Here is a 22,019-nt window from a genome sequence, read left to right on the forward strand (position 1 = left end):
AACCCTCTTTTTTCTTGCCTGTTACATTCAATAAAGTTGTGGCCATTTTCCTTCCAATAAGTTGTCCACTGTGTTATTTGCACCTTCTTTCCTACCTCAGCACTGCCATAGCCTATGCCCATCCTAGGTTAAATGTTGAAAACAGGACTAACCTACTTGCACAGTTTTCATAGCTACTGGGGTGAAGAGCCATATAGCCAGCAATGGGAATTTTGACTGTCAGCCAGGTATAGTCTGGGTAGAATTAGTTTGGGGGCCCAATTCTAACATTGAGTGTGAGGAGATGCTGGACTCCATTAGTGAAGGGGCTGGAATGCTTCTCTGTTTGCTGCATCATTTGCCATCAATAAAGTTTATCTTATACCAATAATGTGTCAGTGTTCAGCACTGAAAGAAGTCCTCGGGAAGCCTGAAGTTGTTCTAGAACAAAACAGTGCTATGTGCTTAAAGAAGAAAGAATGGAAACAGTTCAGCCTGTGCTTCATTAATTTCTTCATTCTTTAACATCCCATAGTTGGTGGGAGATGAGAGAAAATGAAGAATTTTGTCAGCTAAGCTGGTGCTTTAGGAGGCAACATCGTTGTTTCTGTTCTGGAAAAAAAGTCCTAGGGCTGTGTTTCCTATTCTAGTATACAGTATAAGTATACTGTCTAGTATAAAGCAGTATTTTCATTGACATACATCATATTGTACAATGCATTTCTGTGCATGGTCCTTTTTATTTTATTCTTAATTTACACATCTCTCTTTCTTTTTATGTGTTACATTTATGTCCCATCTCCTTGGGTCTAAAGCAGCATTCATTGATACCCTACATGATTTCTCATTCAGGCACAGAGATAAAACAAAGCAATTTAGTTTTTTGTACAGATGCTACATTGTGTCATTTAGACAATGTGCTGTGTATTATAATGTTCATCTTTTACTGGACTTGTATCAGTTTTCTACATAAATTATTTTAAAAATACCTTAATGACATCTATTTTCATACTGATATCATTCATTTCTAACTGGTTGCTTTTTACACATTTGCATCTAAATATGTATTATTGCCATTACCAAAAAGGTAAACAGGAATTGGACTGTTTTGCTTAAGAGCAAAATGGGAAGAAGATTTATTGCCAAGTGGAAATAGATGAAATCAGCATGGAAACAGTTTATTTGCATAGTTCTAAAATTACAGAAAAAAATCAAAATAGAAAAATAGCTCTTTCAGAAATATGTATCCTAATAGGAAAGACATTTTTCTAACATGACTGGGGCTGCTTACCATAAGCAAAAGTAAGGACATAAACCAGAATACCATTCTATGTTTGTGAGGCATTATGACCACTGTCTGGGTGGGTGACATGAGACAGAATGAACACACACACACTAGTGAAATCCTATCTACAGTTTACACACTGAGCGGGGATAATTTATCTATTCGGTTCCATATACTAGCAATATATGTGTAGCCAATGTACAGTGCAAGTCTATGCAAGTTTACTCAGAATGATGTCCTATTCTGTTCAGTAGGGCTTGTTCCTGAATTAGCATGCATGGAATTATAACCTTACCCTAATGTAACTTTTAAAAAATTCTTTTGTCAGCCTCTGTCTGTTCCAGATCATCACATCTTGCAGCATTTTCCCTTTCAGAGTTCCAAATGTATTTTTGCTGTTTTGTTACATTTGTTAGCATGCATTATATCTTTAGCTCCCAAGTATGCATCTTTGGAAAAAATGAAGTGCAGAAACTGAACCATGTTTGACATTTTTGCTGGCCCAGATGTCTCTTCAAAGAGTTATGTGTTAGTGCAAAAATGCATACTTTTTCACATTTGGTTTAGCTGGTTACTGAAGTTGGCTTGTTGTGTGTTGAAATCCTAGTAACAGGATAAAGCTTCCATTCATAAGAGGAGAAACTGGTGTTTACTTTTTTGGCAGGATTCACAAATCAGTCACCAGTAACTGCAAAGCAGAAACAGGCAGATTCAAATATTAGAAGTAAGGGTGGAAATGGAAGAGGATTGGGTAATTTATCTGAATGTGTCTCTGGCAAGAAATTGAAGGCTTTACTACTTGAAACTAGAAAGATGAGAAATGAAGCAGTGAGTTTGTCCATCTAAGACTGCATCTACACTGTAGAAATTATGCAGTTTGATACTACTTTAAAGTACTATAGCTCAATTTTGTGGAATCCTGGGAATTTACAAGCTCTTTAGCCTTCTCTTCCAAAGAATGCTGGTGCCTCACAAAACACAAATCCCAGGAGCCATGGCAGTTAAACTGGCATCAAATCACATTATTTCTGCACCCCAACTTTTTAAATGGCATATGTCTGTACAGGGACGTATCCAAGGGGAGGTCCATGGGGTCCAGACCCCCCCTCTTCCGTTAGATACAATGAATAGTGTGAGCATTACAATGCTCAAGCCCCATTATAATGGTGGCACTTAGTCTGGACCTCCCCCCCTTCCCAAAATCCTGGCTATGACCCTGGTCTGTATCAGGTATGTCTGCTTCTCTTTAGCAAAAAGCTGGATTTTTTTTGTGTTACTCCTTCTCACATCTGAAATGTTCATAGCAGTGTGTTTTTAAAAACTTTAATGGTTAGAGCCCTCCATACTGCAAATTATTCCCCAAAATGAGAAATTGGTGGCAGCTATGCATTTTCATTTTGCCGTGGTACTGTACGTCCTACTACAGACACACAAATATAGACTCTTGCATACGTTCACCTCAGAATCCTGGCCTAAAACAGAGTTCTCAGATGTAGCAGATATGTTGGGATCATTGTTATAAAAGCACAAATGCACATATGCATACATTTTATGTGTTTGCTGCATAAACCATTGGCACCATATTTTATGCTGATAGGCTCAGTGTTTGTGGTATTACATTACTGGTGCCAGTGCATATCAGAGCCAGTGTATATCAGGGCTGTACAATCCTCCTATCCAATGGTATCATCTCAGTTTCAGTAAGGAAAGATACTTGTTTCAAAATGGTTTTCAGTGAAAATTGTGCCTATTCCAAACCATGTAATCTATATCTCTTTCCAAGGTTGCAAGTTTTAGGGTGGGGTGGGATATCTTTGATAACATTTAGATTAGATTACTGATATAAAAGTTATATGATTTAACACTGTTATACTATAGCATATTTTTGACTATGCACTATTTATTTTAAAGATTTTAAAGATTTTTAAAAAACCTTAGGAACAATTGTCCATATATATATATATTCCCTAGGCAAATACTCCTTTTAAGAGAATGCCTCCTTATACAAATAAAGTTTGCCTCAACTATTGATGTTAATCAAGTGAAAATCAGGATATCCAGATTGTATACAGCTGGCAGGCTAGAACTAAGGATAGAGAAGTTTTGTTAAGTTGTGCTGTCTTTTCACTTGGCAAAGCAAATAGCTTTGAAGAGGTGTAAGTACTGAATGTTCACCTTAGTGGACTATGCCCAATTTCACCACAGCTACTGGTCTATTAATGAAGTGCATATAAGTACCCATACACTCCCTCCATGAAGTATACTCACTAGGTCAGCTTCATGGTTCCTGAAATGGGGGGAACTACATCTTCATAAAACGAAAACAAAAGACAAATTGGTTTAAGGGGTGGTGAGACTAAGGGCCAGTACAGACGGCCCTTAAGGGGCAGGTTGAGAAACACTGACACACCCTTTGAGCACTGGATCAGGGCTGCGGCAACTTGCCCAAAAAGAAGTGGCAAAATGCTACTCCTTTTGGGGGTGGAAAAAAGCTGCCCTTTCTGCTTCAGCGGTGGCTCTTCTGTGCTCTTGCAGTGTGCGGTGTCTGAACACCATGCCGCCAGAGCACTGCAACACTGCCTGCCATCTGGTCAGGTGGGCAGCGTGGCACCAGTTTGGAGGCAGCATTGGGGTGTGCATCATCTAAACCTCATACCCCTACACCGCCCCCAAGCCAGCGCTTACTGCCAGTCTGTTTTGGCCCTAAGCCTTCCCATCAGTCTGTCATAGTCAAGGCTGATTGGTATTGTAATAAGGATGAATCTATTTTTATGTTGATTATTAACTACTTATTAGTTGCTTTTTCTTTTTAATTAAAAATAATTTAAATCAAAATATGTGTGACTGTGATAAACACATTTCACAATTGCTAGCATTGGGTGTACTAGTTCATAATGTGATTCTTTGTCCATTTATGAAAGGGCTGTTATAAACAGCAAGGGCTGTTGGGAGATGTTTATATATGACTCAGGCATTTAAGTCCAATAATCAGTAAAGTTACCATAGGATTTTAACTCTGCAGAAAAGTGGTTCCCAACTTTATGCTATTCACAGATTAAGCACCAATAAAAGTAATTTAAGACAACAGTCAATACTTTTGGTAATTACTAGTGCTTTTTAAATAAGATATGTAAAAATGTCAGACTGACCAGCTGGCATAACAGCTAGTCTGTTACATTTCTAATAGTTATGGAGATTAGGAAGATTAGTTAATAGTTAGGAAGATTCAGCAGATGATGGTCATTGTATTGCAAGAGTGAGAAAAGGGAGAGCCAGCATGTGTAGTAGTTTAAGTGTTGGACTGTGACTCTGGTGATCAGGGTTTGAATTCCCACTCAGTCATGGAAGCCCACCAGCTGACCTTAAACAAGTCACACTCTCTCAGCCTCATAGGAAGAGAAAGGGAAACCCCCTCTTAACAAATCTTGTCAAGAAAACCCCATGATAGGTTCACCTTAGGGTCATCATAAGTCGGAAGCAACTTGAAAGCACACAGTAGTAGCAGCAGCAACAATAATGAGAAAAGAGTCACCTGCTGAAATTTTGTCAACAACAGAACCATTAAAACTTTGACATTTCAATCAAAATGAGCAAAGAAATCTGTCCAGAGCTGTGGAACTCACCTCCCCATCCTCATTTACCCTTTACCAGAGGAAGAGAGAGAAATAGCGAAGCCAGTCACTGCTGTGTTTTCACATCAGTGCCCGTTAAGAACAGAATCAAACTTCAACACACAATTATAGCAGGACCAGGCCAGCAATCTGCCCTGCACAAATACTTTGTTTCGTATGTTTTCTGGGGGGGCTTTTTTTTTTTTGGGGGGGGGGGGATAGCAATTTTCTACTAAAACCAGTAGAGAGCTTCAATAATTTATCGCAAATGAGATTGTGTTCTCTGCTGCCCTTTCTGTAGTTTGCCTCCCTCCCATTTTGCTCAAAACCCCTACATAAGGATTCATTCACAGAAGCATTTCCATCATACATGATGACTCACAGGTGTGCATACACATGACCTCCATTTGAGGTGATATCAGGTGATGCAAAAATGCTGTTTGCTGATTTCTATGTGGCACTCAATTAATGTAGTAGCAACAATGAGGAACATGCATGTATGAAATTGGCCTGTTGTTTCACAGCAGCCATTATTTATAGCTAATAATCTTCTAGAACAGCCAAGATGAAACTGGATCCCCTTCCCTCTTTAGCTGAAACCCCTTTTCTTTCTCCGTATGCTGGAAAGAAGCCAATTTACCAGTTCCATTAACTTAATGAGGTTTGACAGCCTGCAGCAGCTTTTCTCATAATCTTTCTTGGTTTTAAATTTGGTGCTCTACAATCAGCTGAATAGCTTTTTCTGCTCCTTTTGTTCTTAGAAAAACAAAATTCTTATCCTTGTAGCAAAATGTAGAGGCCTCTCGCTTTCCTTTTCTCTCCCTTTCTTTCTTTTCATTTTATTCAGTAAACTGAGTGCCCAAATGATATATTTACTGATGCAGTTGTTGTTAAATTAGTACAGTAAATACATTTAACACTTGCAGGTAAATGACTTTCTGTGTTACTGTTAAAGACTATGGTTTTCAGTCATTTAACACTGTGAAACTGAAACTTTTAATTGTAAATGATGAACTTCAATAATTATGTTTTGTAAGATTATAAGATTTACAATGTCTAAATAAACATTTAGAATGGTTCCCAGTGAGCCAACAGCAGTTACAATGAAAAGTGAATCCTTTGGCCAAGTTTTATTGTCTGATTAGTGGTTGCTGTGTGCTCTGGGTTCCATTGTACTGCTAAATTCACATGAAACCACAAGGCATCATGAAGTTAGGTAAAGCCTTCTTGATTTCTCCCAGTTGCTGAAAGATGGTGGTGCTGGAGTAGGGGAAAGAGAGGTCTAAACCACAGCAGTCTTTCTTTCACATATGTTCTCTCTCTCCAAGCTTAGACAATTAAAGTTCAGTTCACTTTGCAGACTGAAATGCTGAGTGCTGCTGTTGGTACTAAGCATCAATAGTGTACTAGCGTAATATGAGGCCTTTGTTGAGCCAGTGTGCCGATATATTAATATGACCTGAAACCATAGATCAAAATAATAATAAAGTTTTGTTGCTGTTGTATGTACTAATTTATTTTATCTCAAGGGTGGGGAAAGTGTATTCTGTGGGCTGCATGCAGTCACCTTGGCTTAGTTTTGGCTCCCAGGCCCCCCTCTCCCTCCACACACACACATACACACACAGCAAAAAAATTTCCCTCCTCACCCCAGAAAATGCTCACTAGGTGCATGGGGAACTTTTGCCATGGTTTAGATCCATACAACCCAGGAGAAGCCTGTTTAACAACAGAAAGTGAACTGGGGGTAACTTTAAAATGCTCAGTGTGCTTTAGAAGGCATTGCAGTTTTTTAAAAAGAGTTTATTGCAGGGGGTGTAGTGAGAGGTTACACCAGGGTTACCTGGGAGGCTAATGTGGCTTCCTAGCCTATTACAATTGTCCATTCTTGATTCATATAAATACAAGATAGACCCAATAGCCAGTATGATGTAGTGGTTTGAATGTTGGGCTAGGAAACTGCAAGACCAGGTGAAATCGAAGGCTTTCATGGCCAGCACCCATAGTTTTTTGTGGGTTTTTCAGGCTATGTGGCTATGTTCTAGCAGAGTTTCTTCCCGATGTTTCGCCAGCATCTGTGGCTGGCATCTTCTCTGAAGATGCCAGCCAAAAATGCTGGTGAAATGTCAGGAAGAAACTCTGCTAGAACATGGCCACAGCCCGAAAAACCCACAAAAAACTATGCAAGACCAGGGTTTGAATCCTCATTTGGCCATAGAAGCCCACTGGGTGACCTTGGGCAAGTCACACTCTTTCAGCCTAAAAGAAAGGAAAGGGCAAATCCCATCTGAACAAATTCTGTCAAGAAAACCCCATGAAAGGATTGCCTTAGGGTCACCATACATCAAAAATGACTTGAAGGCACACAACAGCAAGGTAGTCCAACTCTCACTAGCAAGAGTAACGAACAGTCTCCATCTCTTGCTGTCAGGGCTGACATACTCTGAGTTGTACAGTGTCAACAGAATTGGGGGGGCAGTAAACACAGACCAGTTACGTGGGGCTTTTTCGTTTGTTCTTTCTTGGTGCTTAGTAAAATGTACAGTGAGGTCCTATCACAGGTTTTATGTCTTGTGGTAGTGGTTGTTTGAAAATAAGGGTACAAACTGTGCTGCTGTACTTTGACAGTCTTTTCTGAAGAGAAGTAGGTAATTCTGGAGATCAGTAGTGGGTTCCTAATGGTTCCCCTGCTTGCCATTTCTACATCCCATGTACCTCTCTTCCATACTAGGTTGCCCCCTGATGTTCTGTTAGACCATACGTGTATGTAGTTGTATTGTGTTGTGTGCCTACAAGTCATTTCCAATTTGTGGCAACCCCAAAGTAGTAGTAGTAGTCTTTTATTAATGCTTAGACCAAAGATCATTCACATACAAAGTATTAAAATACAATACAACATGTAAGAGCAGCATTATAAAAGTACTAAATAAAATAAATAGCATAACAATCTTGTATACAAAGAAGAATTTAAAATTCAGTTCAGTTAAAACACATAAAATATAAACAATAATGCTATAATTAAATGAGGGCATCCCCAGAACAATCAACAGTAGTATCAGCAATATGTTGTGCCCAAATTTTCATTGCTGCCAGGGCAAAGAGAGAAACCTTACGAGTTACCATAAAGTCAATATCAGACAGGAAGTAAAAAAAATCTTTTCTGAAACAGCAAGCCTATAGTGAAACAATCACACCATTACATCACAGCAGTTATCTAGTTTCTTGCTATATATCATTTGGTTAAGTATCTACAAACCAGTACCAAAATGCAATTGCTAATTCTAAGTACATTAGGTACCTGAATGGTGCAGTGGTTTGAATAGTGGACTAGGACTCTAGCAGTCAAGGGTTCGAATCCCTATTCAGCCATGGGAACTCACTCAGTGATTTGGGGCAAGTCATGTTCTCTCAGTCTCATAGGAAAGGGAAACCCCCTTTGAACGAATCTTGCCAGGAAAACCCCATCACCATAGCTCCGAAATTACTTGAAGGCACACAACAGCAAGATTAGACTTCCCTGAATCAATGGAAACCTGGGGCTGAAACAGAATGGCCCAAAGGGGTGGCATGATGCCGTCCCTTTGAGCACCCGATTGGGGCTACGGCAACTGCATGCTGCAGCCTTGATTCATTCAGTATTTTTCCTGTGCAAAAAGAAGCGGCAAAATACTACTCCTTTTTGAACCAGAAAAGGGGCTCCCTTTCTGCCACCACAGCTTTTCGATGCTCCTGCGGCATGCACGTCTAAATGCTGCACTGCATGACCACCAGAAAGCTGCCACTGTGTAAATGGCCAGGTGACTTCAAGGCGTCTTCCTGCCAACTTGGGGAATGCATTGTGCATACGCCATGCTCTCAAGCCACCAGGAAGTCAACGTATTTTGCCGGTCTGTTCCGGTTCTTGGTAAATCAATACTTAAAGTATTTTCCATTGGATGAATAGGTCTACTCAAATTGAGACTAGTACTTGTCTTTCCATCTTGTATCTTTAAAGGCATCATGTTAACTGAATAAAAAGTCAGAATAATAGGATGGGAGCTTCAGGAAAATAAACAACCTGCCTTTGGATCATCCCCAGTACTAGAGGAATTATCTCTAATGTGTTGGCATTAGTTCTCCTGTTGCCTGATAAAGATTATGTTGAGAGAGCATTCTGCCATTCTGAGCCTCTCCCATTCTTGCTCCTTTATTGAAATATGGCCTGACATTCAAAACCAGAGGCCTGCTTTTACCTGGTATTTCTTTATAAAAGAGATCTTAATCTCAACAAGATAAACTGCTTAAATAAAACTTGGTGAAAGAACAGGCTGAATAGTGGATTATGCTCTTAACTATTTTAAAATACTTTGCATTATTACAATTCTGTACTTGTGTCCTCAGGGACAGTTGTGGTTTTTAGACCGTTTCAGGGATGTACTGACCTTGGATTATATTTACTCTGTTAGTCTTTATTTGTATAATGTATATATGTGTGTAGAGGAGTGTCATTTTTGTTTTGTTTGTTCTATACATGGAGAAAACTGACATGGAAAAGGTAAATAGAGTTTGTTCTTCATCTTTTTTTGAATCCATTAAATTCACACCACTGTATTGATTGTTGGTTTCAAATTACACATTCTGATTTATGGATGAAGCCTGTTCTTTGCTAGTTGAAACTGCAGTCATTTTGAATCACTGTAAAATAATTTCTTTGAATAGGACAGCTTCCTAGAATATTTTACTTCTGACACAAATGCATAGTCAATTCTACCACCATAAGAGTGACAGAGACAGCTTTATTGCTCTATAACATATGTACTTCCCCACTCCCAAGGTAGTTCTCTATTTTTAAAGAGGTCTACATTTTGAGGTAGCTGAATCAGAGCGAGACATCAGACACTTGAGGGTACTTATTATCTGGTAGTTCTGTCATCTTTAGCTCCCAACTAAATATTTTAACATGTTTCCCTTTGTGTTGATTAAGAGATCAGTTTATTATTCAGCCATTTCATTCTTGACATTTTACATAGACTTTTAAAAACTAAAATGTAAAAATGCAGTAATAAGCATAAATAGGTGATCAAAATTTAATAAAATAACAATAAAACAAACAGTAAATAAGAGACCAAATGGCAAACCATTCACCAGCCTTAATAAGCCAAAATAAGCCTGATTCACCAGTATCTGAAACTGGGTTGCCAAGTTCCAACAAAGGATAAAAAAGAAAATAAAATAGGGTCCATGGTATTCAATAACTAGTTTACTCTGATTTCAGTCCTCCAACACTGTGGTCACTCATTTCCTGTTATGCAATATCTGAAAGTGCAACTTTATCCACATCAATCCATTGCATATAAGACACAGCTCAGCAATGATAGGCTGTATCATGAATACCTTCCTGGGAATGACAGAATGTGTGAAAAGATTAGACTAACCTTGGACTACAGCAAATTCAATACCAAAATTCTCAGGAGACCAAATGCTGAAAGATTTCATTAGGCTTAAATGTACTAATGAAATGGCTTCATGTGGGTGTTCTGAAACTCTTCCACTAGATTTTGTTACAAGGGAGGAGATTTCACAGCCTGCCTGCACAGAAGATGTAGTTGCAACATCTAACATTAGATTATGGGGTATTAAAATTAAACAATATGTAAACAATGTTGCTTTCTTTTTCGCATTTAAAATGTTTTATTGCACTACTTCAATCTGTTGAAAAGGGCAGAAGGTGGCATGAGGATTCTATTTAAAATAACTTAAAAGAACTAACTAGCAAAATAAATGACTAACTTATATTAACTGTTAAAATAAACAAATCAACAAATTTGAGAAACAACATAATCATACTAAATATTCAACCAAAAAAATGTGAAGTGCTTAGTTCCAGGCAATTGGTTAGTCTCAGTCTTATCAAATTAGTCTCATCAAAATTAGTCTCATCAAAATGAATGAAATTGAAATTAGTGATGACTAAATTAAATGAGTGGGATACTTGTGCTTCTCTTGTGCTCCTACATATCTTATTATTTCAGTGTCCCAAATCCAGTGTTGTCCACAACAGTACCAAGCAAGCATTATGGAAATGCTTAGCTCCAGTTGTGCATCTTCAAGTTGTTTCCTACTTATGCCAACCCTATCACAGGGTTTTCCTGGGGCTGAGAGTGTGTGACTCACCCAACATCACCCAGTGGGTTTCCTTGGCCAAGCAGGGAATCAAACTCTGGTCTCCAGAGCTATAGTGCAATGTTCAAACCACAACACCATGCTGGTTCTCTCTACAGAATAAGAAGGGATGAGTAGATTAATACCAAAACAGGTATTCTCCAAAGTATACAGTAGTTAGGCTGTTAAAGACGTAAATACTAGCACCTGAAAATAACCCAAAATAGCAACAAAAAGAGAACATACTCTGTTTGTATTCAGGCTTAGACCAAAAATCCAGAAATTGGCAAGTAAAGTAGGATAAATCTTATCATCACCCACAGTATAATGATATTTTGTAAATATGTTTTAAATCTGTTATTAACTTCCCTGGTCAAGTGTCATTATGAAAATAATATATGAACTGTAAATCTATCTCTCTTGTAAAAGACTGCAAAAAGTACTTTGCATGTCAAGGACAAGAGAAGGTTCTAGAATGTTTTACTAATATCACTATTTCAATGGCTTCACTGGGGGGTGCGGACCACACCAGGTGACACTCTAAGGGGGGGGTGACACCACTGCTCCTCAGACATCTGTATTTTGGCAGAAATGGGCTGTGACCTATATCTGTTTAAAATGCTTAAGAGATTATGTGAGTGGGGTGAGGCTCAGTGGAAGGAGAAAGGAGAGACCACAGGGTTTTTAAAAAAATATATATCAAATTTTAATTTTATTTTTTTAAAAAAAAATTTAAATCACATTTTATCAAATTTTCACTTTAACCACATGAAACTATGTATATGTAAACACATTCATTCTGTGTGTATGATATTGTATTTTAAAGGTATGATTTTAATTTTGCTACTTGTTTATGTCACAACTATTACCATTATATTAAATGATAAATGGGAATTATGGTTTATAAGTAAATTAGTAAAAAAAATTACTAAGAATTCTGTATGGTGTGGTATAGGAGGAAGTCAATGAAGGGATAACACCATGAGTTACCGCACCAAGTGACGCCAATCCTAGTGATGCCACTGCACTATATCAAAACATATTTGATGCCTAAATAACATTGAACTCTTTTCCTGGTTGGAATGCATCTGTTGCTGGTCATAATGCTAAACAAATAAATATTAACAAAACAGATGCATCACAAACACAAAACGAAAAGGAAAGCAAACTAGACAAAAATACTAAATGAAAACATAAAAGCAAAGAATACATGTTCCACATAATTTTCACATGCATTCAGACAATGATTCAGATCAATCAAAGGCAGGATATTCAAACTTTAAGCTAAATGTAGACTTGACATTTGGAATTTCCTGTCTTTGTTATAGATGTGACAAGTTTACTTTATGAAGTAAGAAGTAAAAAGTATTTGTTAAAAGTTATTGGTTAATAGTTTTACAAAGCAAATTCTGGTTGTGTCACGGCACTATTGAGTTAACTCTGGTCAATAAATTTTATATAGTAATGAAACCATTTAAAATAAGGCACCTATATAATGCTTCCCTAAGCTATATATGCATTGCTATTGTTTCCTATTGTTCATTGCTCTGAGAAAAACATCCAGCACACAGGAATGCTATGAGAGCAGTAAAATAGCACCACTTCCTCTTTTCATCATTGTTGTTGTTAACTGCCATCAAGTCAGTTTCATATGGTGACCCTGTGATTGAGAAAGCTCCAAATTTCCCTGTTATGAGCAGCCTTGCTCAAGTCTTGCGAACTCAGGGCTGTGGCTTCCTTGAATGAATCTGTCCACCTGTATTTTTTTTCTACTGACTTCAGCCTTACTGATCTTTGCTGTCTTTTCTTAGCAAATTCTGTCTTCTCATGATATGTCCAAAGTATGATCTCCTCAGTTTGGTTATTCTGGCTTCTAGGGAGAGTTCAAGCTTGCTTTGCTCTAATACCCATTTACTTGACTTTTTGTCAGTCCATGGTATCCTTTTCCAGCACCCAAATCCAAATGATTTGATTCCTTTCCTATCGCCATACATATATTTAAATTTGTGTCAGAAGACAGAGAGTGATCATAGTTTTGCCAGGTGTTCACCTATGAATCCTTTGCTCATTTTTTTTCTGTTTCTTTTGCAAAGGTTGGTCATTGTCTTGCTCTTATTAATCTATTTATACTGGCTTTAAATACTCTTTGGTAGCTGATTATATTTTATCCCCACCCACTCACAACTTCCCTTTGTGGGGAAATTTTTTTATACTGAATGGTCAATCACCCTGAGCCCTTCAAAACCTGGAAAGAGAGTCCATATAATTGGGACCTGTTTCTGCAGTATGGAATGCAGAAAGTTGAAAGAATAGGCTATAACATTTCAGTTTAGGAAGGCCTTTTTTTCCTTCATGCATACCCTCCAACATGATGAAAACTAGGACATTTTTTGTCAAGCAACATCAGAATGTGGTCAAGATGGCAAAAGTTTGTTAATGAGGAAGAACAGACAAGCTAGGAGGAGTTACAGCAGTTTGTCTTTGCCTAAGCATACTGGGAAGATTAAGATTACAACCCTCTCTTCTCTTTTCCCTGTTGTGGAGTGAATGGAGTAGAAATAACTTTTGCACATTCAACTCAGTTAAAGTAAGCTGAGAAAGGGAAAGAAGGAGCAAGAGAGAGAGATTGGCTGAAAATGTTATCTGACAAAGGATTAATTGGGACTGTCCCTTCCAAATCAAAACAGTTGGAGGGTATGCTTTTTAAATTTGCTGTCTTAAATAGTGAAATTGATTTATCATATCCTCTTGTAGTTCTCTTATATTTTAATATGTGTATTGGGGCCCATGAATGGTCTACAAATAAACTACTGAATAATAATAATAATTACACCAATGTACACAGCAATTGAAATAATGCAAACAGTTACTGTATTTTCACTGTTGAACACGGAGACGTAACTTAACTTTGGGTGTAACTGTGGTACATATAAATGTTAAGATCAGTTTAAAGCAATGCATTTAGGACTTGTGATTTTGTATTTGGAAAAAACTACTGTCCTATCTCATAATTTTACCAGGATGTATTCTTAACATATTAAATAAGGGTCCATAAATTGCATAAAAGCTTAGCTGAAGAGCTACTGTATGTAATAGAAGAACATTTTCCCATCTCTTTAACATGCCACTGTATTTCAGATGAAATTTATATTTCACACTTCCACCAATATGACTTCAAACTAGTGTCCTCAATCCATTCTGCACAAACTCTTGTCCAAAGTGGCACTATGTGGGACATTTCCACTAGTCCTGACTCCAAATAATAAATGGGAGTATGCCATCCTCCCCAGCTCTAGAACTGAAGAAATGTGTAATATGGCTGCTGTGACTCTGTCTGCTTAGTGATAGAACACAGTTGCCTGTCTCTCATCTTTCACTAGCATTAAATTGACTTTGCTGAAGCTATTAATTATTGTCTTGAATGAAAAGAACAGTCTTGCTTGGCACACATCCAACAAAATTCAAACTGGTGTATCACACAAAGGCAGTTTTCTTCTGTTGAAATTAATGTGATAGGTACTGCTTGTGGCCCAAAGTGTTTGCAGTCCTCTCAAGCCACATGCTCCAGATCAGTTCTTTTAGCAATCCAGCCGCATTTACTGTGATAGAGTTTTACTCTAGCTTTATACTTCCCTACTCAAAATAATTGTGAAACAAACATTTATTCAGATTCTTAGTATTATTTCTGCTTCACTTTTATAACATTTATGATTTTTTAAAATCCCTCTATTTGTCAAAAATTTCATAATTGACTAATTTTCTCCCATCTTTGGATTCCAATTAAATGTGACCATTTTGATCATGTCCACCTCATGTTCTGATTTCTTCCCCAGGATGGTTTACATATGTAAATACTGTATTGTCTTTTAGCTTGTCTTTCATTCTTTCCAGGCAATATATATTTTCTGAAAAACAAAGTGGGGCAAAGAAGCACTTTTAAAGTTGCGGCTGTTCTCTATTAATTGACTTTATAAGGGGGAGTCGTAAAATGTGTGAGATGTGCTTATTTTCTAGAGGTACAGAAATCTGAAACCTTTACTTTTCACCATGAATTACTGTGACTTTTGAGGGAAGGAGAGTGGGAAAGATAACTGGATGGATTCAGTTGAGCTAGGGGTAGGTTTCATATGCTCTTGACTACTTAATACTGTGAAAAACATTAAGCCTTAGCATAAATTGCAGAGATAAAACTTTAGGTTTTAGTTGCTTTGTTCTTTGTACAATAATAGTTGTGTGTTTTGTCCTTAGAAAGAATAATTGCCCCTTGTAGAAACATTCACTTGTTACCAAAGCACTTACTCAAAGGGTCATTATCATTATTATCTGAGCAGAGATGCTCTTTTTCACCTGACTCGCCCTTCTCATTTTTCCCACAGCTTGCGAGAACATCACCGTTCTGCCATTAAGGTGATACGTCGAATGCAGTATTTTGTGGCAAAGAAGAAATTTCAGGTGAGTTAATGAATAGAGAACTACTTTTTTTTCCTAAATAAAGCCCTTTATTCTTGTGCTTATTGTTTCTTTTATGGGCTTAAGAAAGGAAAGGCCAGGGCAATTCATTTTAGTAGTGGTGAGCTACACCCACCGTTCTCTCCCTTCTTGAATAGGGTGGTTGTTTAGCAGCAGGTTAGCCAACACTGGATGCATTGGGAATAGACTAAGCCCCTAAAATGCAGAATGAATTAAAATGTCATTTTCTGCTAATGGACTTGACCTTTCACCTTTTGTTATCTCTGTCGCCTTGCAATGCAAACATTCTCATGTGTCTTCATTAATTCTGAGCTGTATATTATTGTCAGACTGACTAAGTGGGCCCAGAGATTAGAATACTATGGTAACCTTGTTTTTATCTCTTACTTGCTGAATGTTCCAATGAGAAACTGGCATAAAAATTGCTAACACACTGGAAGGGTTCTACCACTTTTCTCATGCACACTCATGGGAAAGCCCATTTTGAGAGGACCACCTGGCTGTATATTGCAACATATTGTTCATGTACTTCCAGTGTCTGTTTCACTTGCTGAGATTCTGTCATCTCAATAGGCTGCCTTCTCAAATTCACACAATAAGCTTTTGGCATTTCTGCAGGATACAATGCCTTTTGTGCACTGTTTATATACATATGTCAGATCTCAAAATGTTGCCCACAAACAAGGTTAGTGAGATAATTGACAAATTGTTGGAAATAAAATCATAGTTACCTGTATATTCCATAGACTTTGTCACTAAGGGGCTTTACGGACCACCCCAAAGGGGCAGCTTGCAGCCGTCCCTCATGCTGTGGCCCCAATCTGACTTTTCAAGGGTGTAAAAGGGAGCCTCAAAAAGCGGGTCCTTTTTTAAGCCCTTGAAAGAGCACCATTGCTGCGGCGGCATGGCTATGTGGCACCCCTTTGGCACTGCGTGATATGGACACAGCACCAAAGGCATGCCATGATCAGGGCACCCGGGGCGGGGGGGGGGGGCAAAGTCAAGCATGCGTCATCAGGACACTGTGCCTCAACTCTGCTCCCAGGCTGGCCTTTTAGGCCGGTCTGTAAAGACCCTATGTCACAGATTCAAAGACTGGAATTGACTGGCGTAGACAAGGCTGCATTTAATCTATATTGAAGTAATAAAATATATTTTAATTAATTTATAACCTGCCATTCTCCATGCCCAAGATCCAGTGTGGCTTGCCTTGGAATTCTGTATCAAGACACTCCAAATTCTAATTTTTAGAAAACTGAGTTCTGTGATCTTTTACATTTCATCATTTGTTTTCCTTCTCCTTTTTTAAAAAAGCAACTATCTAGCTTATTTGTTCTGATTTTGTCAGTCAAAGAGAAACAAAAGATATTCCATTGCTGTCCTACCCTTCAGTAGTGGAAATTTCATTCAGCAAGACATTAGCACCATGATTGAAAACATACCTTCTCCTCAGTCATAATGGATACATACTTGTTATAAACTATGACAGTTTATTCTGCACTTAATGCCACCACCGCTGTTTCCTTGACCCTCTTGTCATTAAATTTGTGGCATAAAATGGTCCTGTCCAGAAAGGGGAGCTTTCAGAAGAGTAATTGTTATCTATGTAATGGTATGGCAACATCTTTACAAAGCTGGGGAGAAGATTCTACTCTAAAAACAAGTTTTGTAGACATGACCAAAGTAGGGATATACAGGGCTATGCAGTGGTGTGTAGCAAATAAGGGAAGTTTACCTCACGTCTTGCAAGAAGGTGGCCTCTTGTGAGAGGTTCGGGTCCCTATGACATCTCTGATCTCATGGGAGCCTGGAACTCTCACAAGAGCCCTCCCTCTTTTCACAAGATGTGAAGCAGGTTTTATATAGACTTGCCTCCTATTTACAATAAACCTGACTTTGCACTTTCTTCTTTAATTTTCCTTAGTGATTATTCCAAGTCTATGATGTTTTTCACTAGTAATTATAGTGTAATCTACATATCTTAGATTGTTGATGTTTCTTCTGCCTGTCTTCACCTCTCCTCCGTCTGAGTCTAAACCTGCTCTTCCTATGATATTTTCTGCATATAAATTGAACAAACAGGGTGATGCTATGCAGCCTTGCCTGACTGCTTTGCCAGTTGGGAACCATTCTATTTCTCTATATCCTGTTCTGAAACTAGCCTCTTGTCCTAAGTACAGATTTCTCATCAGGACTATCAGATGTGGTGGCCATCCCATTTCATTAAGAGCATTCCATACCTTTTTGTGAGCTATGCAGTCAAAAGCTTTGTTGTAGTTTATAAAGCGCATGCTAATTTTCCTCTAGAATTATTTGGTTCACTCCATTATTCCTAGTGCCTCTTCCTTTCCTGAACCCCACTTGCATCTCTGGGATTTCTCTCTCCATATATGATTGGAGTCTATGCTGCTGAATTTTGAACATAGTTTTGCTTGCATGGGAAATTAATGCTATGGTCCTACAGTTACTGCAGTCTTTTATGTCTCCTTTTTGTGGACAATGTATATTCCTCATTTCCAGTCTGTTGGCCATTGTTTTGTTTTCCATAAAGAGATCTGTCCCATATTACTGTTACTGAAAAACGCTAGTTGCAGGAGGTATTTCCCAAATCCACTCTCAACAGACCTATGTGAAGTAGGCAGTCCCTGCCCTCCTTTAGTGTTTCTGTCTCCTTCCATATATGGAGGATAGCTTTCTAATTAGTAGAGTCCACTGTGTTCATAGAAAATCAGTTTTTCATATGACAGGATGTACCTTCATGGATACAGCAGGCTGTCCCAGTCAAAAAGTCATCTTCCATATATAGAGAGGGTGAGTTTATCATGCATACACCCTATAACACAAATAGTCCTTGTGATGAAGCTTCCATATATTGCTAATGCAATGAAGACCTATCCCAGCTCCAAGAATGTATACCATATATACTCAACTATGTCGATTTCATATATAGGTCGAGGGCAGGTATTTGGGCCAAAATTATGGATTTTGATATGACTCATGTATAAATCAAGGGTAAAACTTAGGGGCATGTAAGAAAGGATCTAAAGAATCAAGCAAAGGAAAACAGTGCCAAAGAACTTACAAAAATCCAGCAGGGATAACTCATACTAAAGGGTGGATGGATTAGAGAGTAGAGGGGGGTTGGTGCTTCCAGAACAGATTACACTGTTATCTTTCACCATGAGTTGGTTCCTTTTTTTATAAGAATTAAAGTACAGTATTTACACTGACTTGTAGATAAGTCGACTCAGGTTTTTTGGGTCAATTTTGTGACTAAAATTTCTAGACGTATAATGAGTATATAGTTGCCTCTCCAAGTCTGTGAACTTGAAATCTGTGTACTTGATGATCTGCAGAGGGGTGACCCTCCATTGAGGTGAATGGGGTGCGCTCTTGCAATGCACACCCTATGCTTGCATGCAGGAGCACATCCCATTCATTTCAATGGAGCTTGATTATCTGCAAGTCTCCTAACTCATGGGGGGTGGGCCCAGAATGGATCCCCCATGAGTTAGGAGGGGCGACTGGATACAGTACGTAGGATTTGGGTGGCAGCTCTCTCTACCACACCAGTGAGTCCTTGTGAGAGGAAGCTTTAGTAAAAACATAGTTTGAGTCAATTAAACTAATTGTTAATTTCATCATTGCTATATATACCAAATTATTCTTAAAATTACATTATGTGATAAGTGATATGCTAATTTTGTATCTTTGCATTATTTTTATTTAAAGTAAAGATAGATTCAAAGTGGATTACAAATGTTTAAATACATACAGATAGAAAAACTCACATATGTAAAAATAAACAAAAAGTTATTCTTAACCAGTAATTAAAATGCCATCATGGTGTAGTGGTTTGAGTGTTGAGCTAGGACTTGTAACTATGGGCTGAATCCCTGCTGGGCCATGGAAACCAACTAGGTGACCTTGGGCAAGTCACACTTTCTCAGCCTCAGAGAAGGGCATTGTAAACCCTCTCTGAACAAACCTGGCTGAGAAAACCACATGATAGGTTTGCCTTAGAGTCACCACAAGTCAGAAATGACTTGATGGTGTGCAACCACAACAGAATTTAAAACATGTCATTAAAAAGGAAAGAAATAAAAATAGTATTGCACACGATCAAATGTCCTTTCCTTGTATATTTTAGAAAATCACCTCTCTTATAAACATTTTCCAAATGCTTCCAGCAGACAGAAAGCACAGTGGGGGCAACTTATCCGCCACCCCACCCCCATGAGAGGGAGCAGTCACTGAGAAGGTTCTTTCCCATAGTACCAGCAAATATGCCTGAGGATGATGAGGCTGAGAGAAGTACCTCTCCCAAAGATCTCATAGCCTGTGTGGGCTTGTATGGAAGGAAATGGACATTCAGACAGCCTGAACAAAAGCTATATTGAGCTTTATCAATTATAACCAGTAATTTGAATTGTGCCTGGAAACAGCACAGTGGCTGCTGGAATTGTTGTAACAAGGGAAACATGTGCTCCCTGTAAACATCCATGGTGAGCAATTTCACTACAGCTCTTTGAGCACTTTTCAATGGAAAGACTACTTGGGCCCGTTACAGACTGCCCAAAAGGGGCAGTCTTGGGCCGCTGCCGGTTGCAGCACGGAGGAGCCACAGCAGCCAAACCACACGACTCCTCCGCGCTGCAAAAAAGGAGCACGGAAATCGCGCTCCTTCCGGCAACCCGGAAGAGACGTCGCAAGTGCCAAAGCACGCACTCGCGATGTCTCTTCTGGGTTGGGACGTGCGGATGCAGAGCGTCCACTATGTCAAGATGGCGGCGCCCATCTGTATAGGGCGCCGCCATTTTGACATATCGATTACGCACGAGGGGCAAGGCGTGTCCAGAAGCACCGCCCCTCACGCATAATCACAGCGCGATGACGGCGCCTCTTGCGCCCGTCTGTAACGTGCCATAGTTTGCATTCAAACAGCATGTAACTAAGTTATATCACTGTAGCCAAATCAGATGTCTCCAGAAATTGACACAGCTTGCACACTCACTTTATCTGTGCAAATATGCTCATAGCCACTTGGCAGAAGCCTGGACATCCAGGCTCAGGACTGAGTTAGACAGTATCCAAGACTGTGGAGCTGCCTTTACAGTGGGAATGTAATCCCATTTGGTAGAACCCGAATCCATATTCTGAAAGTCTGCCTTTTAAACAACCAGAAGTATCTCTGTCTTATCTGGATTGACCTCGATCCAGTCCATTACTCATGATAGACACTGAACATAAATCTAGCATTTGCATGGTGGCTGCCACCTTTCTAGGGGTCCTGTTCATATCTGGGCTGAACAAGCTGAAGGGTATCTGTCATTACTGGAGAAGCAGTGAACAAAGTTCCTCCCACTGGGACTAAATCAGCTTTATCATCCATGTTTGACTACATCTGCAAAGTACAGAACAAACTGTTCACAGTGGACTTCTGAGTTATTAGAATTTTTTCTTATGGGCCAGAGAATAAAAGACCCTTGACCACTCAAGGCAGGATGGCTCTTTGGAGATGCCATGGTGGCTGAGAAGGGTGTGTTTTCTCCTGTCTGTTTGTTTTAGGTTACCCACATTGTGACAAAGTCAACCTATAAGTAAGCCATGTTTTGTTGGACTTGTTTTGGGAATTTTGCCAATATTGCTGTAGTCACATCTCACTCATTTCATCACCCACCGGTTGCCTAGAAAACCAAGAGGCTAGCTTGGCTGCCTCAAGAACGATTATGTCCACTACATGATTGTTCCCCACTGAGTGGGAGACCATCGGAACTGCCTCTCTGCAGGGCCAATTGACGGACTGATTTAATTTCATCTGTCTTCAGCAGAAGGGAGGGAGGGGAGCAGAGCCATTCCATCACCTCTGTTGAAAGACCCATTTCATCAAGCTCCTTATCAGCTTTCATCAGGGAGCAGCCATTCCAGTGATTTAATTGAGCAAACTAAAAATCTGTGCGGGAACATTTTTTTATTAGCTTTCTTCCTATCAGGATTCTTTCCCATCTTTCTAATGAAAATCAATGTGAGTTGGGAGCTCACAGTCTCTGATTGTGCAGATGCTGTTCAACCAACACAACTAGGTAGTGGAGGATTGATAGTGATAGATAATAACAATGATGATAAATGAGTAATTGCTGAATTAAAAAATGGGGAAAAATGCCTTTGATGGCCACTGATTCACTGGTAATGTTTCAGTAGATCTGCTCAGTAACAGAGGACCTTATCACACGTAGGGCGAAACGTCATGTAAGTGTTGCCAAAGTGCCAGGGATGTGATCATCCATGGCACTTCTAAAGTGTAATTGAGGCATCCCACTATGTTTATGTCATGGAATCGTTCACGGGGAAACCAAGAGGAGCCATTTTCTGAATAACAGAATATCCCGTTATTCAGAAAATGACTTCCCCACAAACGATTCCATGACAGAAACATAGTGGGATGCCTCAATTACACTTTAGAAGTGCCACCAATAATCACATCTCTGGCACTTCAGCAATGTTTCCATGACGTTTGGACCACATGTGATAAG

The 22,019-nt window shown here is 39.0% G+C and overlaps 1 protein-coding gene across 1 annotated transcript in view; it reads left to right on the forward strand.

Moving 5' to 3' along the window:
- Positions 1–22,019, forward strand: part of KCNQ1 (potassium voltage-gated channel subfamily Q member 1) — a 462,809-nt gene that overhangs the window by 306,687 nt on the left and 134,103 nt on the right. The window contains exon 14 of the mRNA XM_042445270.1: positions 15,393–15,468. Coding sequence (XP_042301204.1) covers positions 15,393–15,468 — 76 coding nt within the window. The remainder of the gene's footprint in view (positions 1–15,392; positions 15,469–22,019) is intronic.

The sequence above is a fragment of the Sceloporus undulatus genome, chromosome 1, assembly GCF_019175285.1.
Source record: "Sceloporus undulatus isolate JIND9_A2432 ecotype Alabama chromosome 1, SceUnd_v1.1, whole genome shotgun sequence".
NCBI lineage: Eukaryota > Metazoa > Chordata > Lepidosauria > Squamata > Phrynosomatidae > Sceloporus > Sceloporus undulatus.